Here is a 5,761-nt window from a genome sequence, read left to right as displayed (position 1 = left end):
TCCTTAGTTTGGGGTTAAAATGAATGTTTTCCTTGGGATTTTCAATGCACTGGGAAACTCAAGAAAAAGTTATGTGGTGGATAATCAGTGTAGACTGTTACTTTGAGGAACTTTCTAATAATCCAGCGTATTGTTTACATTTGAAAAGGGATGCCTCCCGCTGAAAAGATAAATGGCTTTGTAATGATTTTTGCAAACTTATATGTCTCTTTACTGCGACTCGAGCAGAGAATTTAGGGCACATTTATTCCGTCACGTTAAGGAACAAAAGGGTCGACTTGACTCTTAGCCTCTTTGATAATATTTCAGTGCGATTTTAAATGACCCTAAAACGCACGCGGCCAGTGGAGGGCGGCTGCTCCGTCCGCGCTTTCCGCAGCGGTGCGCAAGGGCCAGGTCCAAAGATGCCGGATAAACACGCGCGGGAGGACAGCCTCGCGGGCACCCGGCCGCTTCCGCGCTTCCTGGACCTGCTCGGCGGCGGCGGCGGCGGCGGCAGCGAGGGATGCGGGATGCGCGGAGCCCCGGTCCGGGCGCCCGGCCCCTTCCTCTCCGCCGCCCCCGCGGCCTCGCCGCAGACAAAGGTGGATGAAGTTCTTTTTAAGTTTCAAAGGCAGTTGCCCGGCAGCTTTGCAGAAACAATAACTCTTTTATTGGGAACAAATGTTGACATTTGACGGGCGCGGAGCCTGCGGCCGCCGGGCAAACGCTCCCCTTGCTCTCAGCAGCGCCCGGCCCCGGGGCCCACCTGAGATTAAAGCGCGAATTCCGATAAATCTGCTTTAAAGCACACGGGGCCGCGCGGGGCAGAGGCCGGCAAGCCGGACCGCGGGGCTGCATCCCAGCCGAGGGGCGGGAGGCCGGGCCAGGCCCGCGTCCCCAAGGCCCCGCGTGCTCGCCACTGCGCGACCCCCTCTCCTCCGCCTCCGCTAACATCTGCGAAAGTCTTCGTAGGCCAGGACGTAATGTTTGATTAGCTCGATTTTAAAGCAAAAGATAAAAATCAGACGCAGCAACTTCCTTCCCTAAGAAGGGTCTCTCTGTCTCTGTGTCTCTATGGGTCTCTCTTTCTCCCTCTTCTTCCCTAAGGATCTGCGTGGAGAAACCATAACCCACTCTGCATTTCCTTAAAAAGATCCTGCTAAACACCTGCAGCTTTTATATGCTTAGAGCACATTTCAAAATCAAGTTTTCCAGAAAGAAATTCAGGTCAGGAGGCAGGGTGGGTAAGTTATGGAAATCTTTGATAATTTGTTGGACTTATAAACATCAAAGAAGATTCGTTAGCCTGGGCTAATCTCCTGCGCTGCTTTGAGTTTTCACCCATTGAAAGGTATGCGTTGTCCCTGAGCGGAGGGCTGGTGTGTTGTGTGTGTGTGTGTGTGTGTGTGTGTGTGTGTAGGGAAGGGATCACATGTCCAGGTAAAACAGTCTTCGGTTCCAAAGGGAGACAGCTTTTATCCAGGCTTCAATTCTGAACATGTGCAAGGAGACCAATTTTTGCGTGGGTTTCCTACTTCTCCACTCCACACTTCTTTAAGAGACGGAGTGCCCTCGGTGTGTATAGTCACTGGGGGCATGGTCTTTCAGTGCTTAATTTGTTGAATATTTTTAACTTTCATACTTCTCACTGAAGTCTTCAAATATTCAAATCATAATATCGCATACAGCAGGCACTGCTGCCATGCACACCGTAGTCCCTGCTGATTTAGGAAATACAGCCAATATTAATAAAAGCAAAACTACTTAACGCCTTCCTATGGCAATGTCAAATGCTATCTGGAGGGGAAATCATTATCTTCACAGTAATTCTACAAAGCTTTCATCTGAGACAAAAACAGGCAAAGGAGCTCCCGCCTCACTTGTATGTCCACAGACTCGAATTTGTTTTCTTCCAGACATGCTGCCACAGAGTAACCAGGCTGCCCACGTGAAAAATCTTCCCTGTTGCCAAGAGATAGCTCAGATCCAAACATGTCAAGGTCTCTTACTAGGAGAGGCAGGAAGGAGAAAAAAATAGTTGTGTACCCCAGAGATTCGCTTTCTGCTAACCTCCAAATGCTTACCTACTCAAAGCCAACAAAATGCCTGAGAAGTAATAGAAAACCGAAACCTTGGCCTGCGTCTCCGTTGGCAGTCAGACCCCACCGTTCCTCCCCACAGGCATGGCGCTGTGACCGGTTCACAGCCCCCTGGATTTGCCTCAAGTGTCTAAGATTACTTTCAAATACCCTTTCTAACAAGACCCCAGCAAGAGGCCACTAATTTCTAAGGCACAAAAAGCCACTGGAGAGAGCTCCGTTTGTCAATATCAACTGGTCCAGCAATCTCCCATCCTCAGACACGTCGGCCTATCGGAGCTGGCAGACGTGTAGACAAGATTTTATAAATTGTTCAATATCAGCCCATAATGAACCCCAACTGACCATTCCAAAGCAGCTAAAAGCATCCGGGATGACCCCCGCTGGGATCCAATAATGCTCTCAGGCTGCAACATTATTAATCACGGAATAAAATAGATGAACCTCTTGAAAAATAAGTGTATGATTGATTAAAGGGCAATCTAAGAAGCTATTATTCTTGTTTTATAACCGTAAGTTATATTCACTCAATTTATCTTTGGAGAGGAAATAAATGATTGTTCATTTCTTTTCTGAAATTATATTATATGGATATCCATACAATTTTGCTGAAAATTAAAGTGACAGTGTTGCTGCTTTTATTATACTAATCAAAGGGAATATGTTCCCTGACTACAAATTCTAGACTTGTCCTGTCCTTAGATAGTAACACAATAACGAGGCAATAGGCTAAGTTTCTTTAAACTTTTCTTTCCCCCCAGGGTAAGGGAAAGAGTCACTGTTAAGGAAAATAAATCTCTCCTCCCAGATTTTCGCCGTGTGTTTAATGTGAGTTATATGAAAAGGAGAGTTAAGAAGCCATCCAATAAATCTGAATAATCTACGCCAATTTGGATAATTCACGGTTACAATAAACAATTATTTCCCTCAATAATTTATGGTGAGGGTGTAACTATTATCCATGTTATCACAATTCTCTGGTTTCTGGGAAGGTTCAATAAGCCTATACCAGAAATAAATATAAAGTGGATCCTAATGCATAGGCATATCAGATCATTTTATCTTGCCAAGCTTTTAAAATGTATACTAACAAGCCGTTTTTGTATTCACAACACAAAGTCTGAATTTTCTTGCAATGCATGTGTACATAAATAACCTAAAACCATACATATCTCCCTACTGTGTACGTCTCTTCCATCTGCCTTTTTGTAGGAGCAGGAGAAGGGAGAGATTATTTCATGCATTTTCATTAAAAAGCCTGAGGTCAGATCACCTGGGCAGAGGGGCTACTATCACCAGGACTCCCTACCCAAATCACTCTTCCAGGACAAATGAGCCCCAGACACCACATTGTTGTAGACTAGTTTGCTTTTATTTACAATTTAAGATATAAATTAGTAAAGAATTCTCGTTAAACAACCAACAAAGATTATATAACCAGCAATGTTCAAATAAAAACCAGGCAGAATCTATTTACAAAAGGTTTAGATTCCATTGCAATACAACTTGCATAAATTACTAGAAGCTTTATATCATTATAAAAATAAATATCAAATTTGTTTCCACTTCTTAAGTACTCAAGTTCTATAATCACGTTTTATTTCTACTGTGTACATCTTTTACAAATAAACTTTACAGTAAATCCTATCACACCTATAGAATATATACCGTGGCAATGAAGTGATCAATTCAAGATATCCTGAGAAAAAAGATTGTTTTCAAAAGTCACACATACATTGGGGAAGCTATACTATGCCAACAAATTCACATATGTCCAACAAAAGTCTGTTCCAATAGAGTCTGTGGGTTGGCAGTGCCCTGTGGATCCTTCTCTTTTACAGTGGCACAAGATGTGGTCCGGATTTAGAGATCTTTTTTTTTTTAATACATCTGTATATTTATGAACTTGGGAAGAGAGAATGGCCTGCTGACTTTTTTTTCCAAAGCAATTGTGACACCTACCTGTGGACCAAGGAAAAGACCAAATCATCCCAAATCCTTCAGTCCCATGCCAACATCACCATATTCTAAAAAGGAGTCCATCTGAAATGGTCTTGCCTCTTTCCCACCTCCAAGATCTGTGATTAGTAATTGTGCCTACTTGTAAAGTGGGTATTTTTCGAGTTGCTGCTGTCAGCCAGGTGAACTGCACGGCCCTACCTAGTCCATCTGGACATAGGGACGAGCCTGATAAAAGCTAGACTAGTCCTTCTATGTCTCTCCAGTCTGACTCTGCAAAGATCATCTATAAAGGCGTTTGATACCCCAAGTTTCAGGGGCACTCGCTCATCAAAGCAAGTGTCTATTAAGGGTCCAGCATAGTTAAAAAACAAAGTTCCAAATTGCATACAAATACCCAGATTTTAAGAATCTATTTTTTCCAAAGAGAAAACAACAGCAATAAATACATTCCAGTTAAAGGAGTGATTCTGTAAAGCAGAACTTGAGCAGAAAAAGAAGGACTCTCTAAAAGAGCATGGATCCCCTCCCACTTAAAGGGGAAAACAAAACAAAACAAAACAAAACAAAACAAAACAAAAAAAAGGGGGAAGATTGCAGTGCTCTGTCCTCATACCCCGTGCCAAAAAGCAAGAAATACACATTAAGCAAGTTTACAGGGCAACTGGTTCGGGGAGGCTTACCCAAGGGGTGAGGGGGAACCCCAGGGAGCCCACTTACTTGCATTGCTGTGTGCGGCCCTTCTATAGGTAGGGCTGGAGGCCTCCACCAACCACGGTGCAGCCCTCACTGGCATCTGTCGGGGAGGGGGCAGTTAGTCAGAACCCACCCCCAGAGCCATCAGTCTCCCAGACAGCAGCACAGCCACCAGCCTGCACACCCACGCTCGCCATGCCCTTGCCCCCTGCACCCGGCGAGCAGTTTGGGGGAGCCCGCTGTCTCCACCACCACTGCCTGAGACAGACTTCGGTCATGTTTCCGCGTCCTCATTTTCTCTCCCCCTTGACTCCTTTTACAGGTCTTATCAGCTCAAGCCTGAATTATGAGCAACAGAGACAATATAAAGAAAAGGAGAGAAAGAAAACAGGCTCTCGTTTTCTATTTTGAAGATTTAAAAACTAAGGCCTCTGGGAAGAACTAGAACGTTTTGTTTCCTTCCAGCCAAAGGCAGAAGAGGAGATTCAGCTGAGACTCTATAAAGGGACAGAAAAGACAGAAAGCTTAGGCTCAGTCAGCAGGGGGAAAGCTGTCAGCTGCGTGTTGGGCAATCTGTGTTTGCCCAAACGAAAACAGTCACGAGAATACTAGTAACGGTAATAATGGTAAATCAAACGAAAAGTCAGCTGTAAGGGGGCAAGTCTCGTTGCGTGGCAGGATCGCCTGGCCCTCCGCCCCCTTTCTGCCCTCACCACCCCTTCACTTCTAACTTGTAGTCCAAGAACCACCGTCCAAAGACGTCCTGTCTTCCTGTTCTCCTGTAAGCGACAAAGCTTCCCCGGCCAGACCTACAGGTCCCCCGGCCCCTTCCCCGGCTCCTCAAGGGTGCTCACCAACCGGGGACCCGCCGGCGCCCCCTCCCCCAGGGCCCCGCGGGCCGCAGGCCGCCTACCTTTCTTGGGCTCGTAGCCGCCGCCGGGGGGCCGGTAGTGGGGCTCCAGCGGGTGCGCGCCCGCCTTGCCCGCGTCGCTGGCAGCCTTGGGCGCCGCGTGCAGCGCCTCTCC

At 46.2% G+C, this 5,761-nt stretch overlaps 1 protein-coding gene across 1 annotated transcript in view; it reads right to left on the bottom strand.

Moving 5' to 3' along the window:
- Positions 1-3,959: 3,959 nt before the first annotated feature.
- Positions 3,960-5,761, bottom strand: part of IRX2 (iroquois homeobox 2) — a 4,526-nt gene continuing 2,724 nt past the window's right edge. The window contains exons 4-6 of the mRNA XM_024731977.1: positions 5,650-5,757; positions 4,761-4,836; positions 3,960-4,043 (exon numbers count right to left, since the gene is read on the bottom strand). Of these exons, the coding sequence (XP_024587745.1) occupies positions 4,784-4,836; positions 5,650-5,757 (161 nt within the window). The 3' untranslated portion in view covers positions 3,960-4,043; positions 4,761-4,783. The remainder of the gene's footprint in view (positions 4,044-4,760; positions 4,837-5,649; positions 5,758-5,761) is intronic.

The sequence above is a fragment of the Neophocaena asiaeorientalis genome, unplaced genomic scaffold (genome assembly GCF_003031525.2).
Source record: "Neophocaena asiaeorientalis asiaeorientalis breed wild unplaced genomic scaffold, Neophocaena_asiaeorientalis_V1.1 scaffold104, whole genome shotgun sequence".
Taxonomy (NCBI): Eukaryota; Metazoa; Chordata; class Mammalia; order Artiodactyla; family Phocoenidae; genus Neophocaena; species Neophocaena asiaeorientalis.
This window is presented reverse-complemented; position numbering and strand designations above follow the sequence as displayed.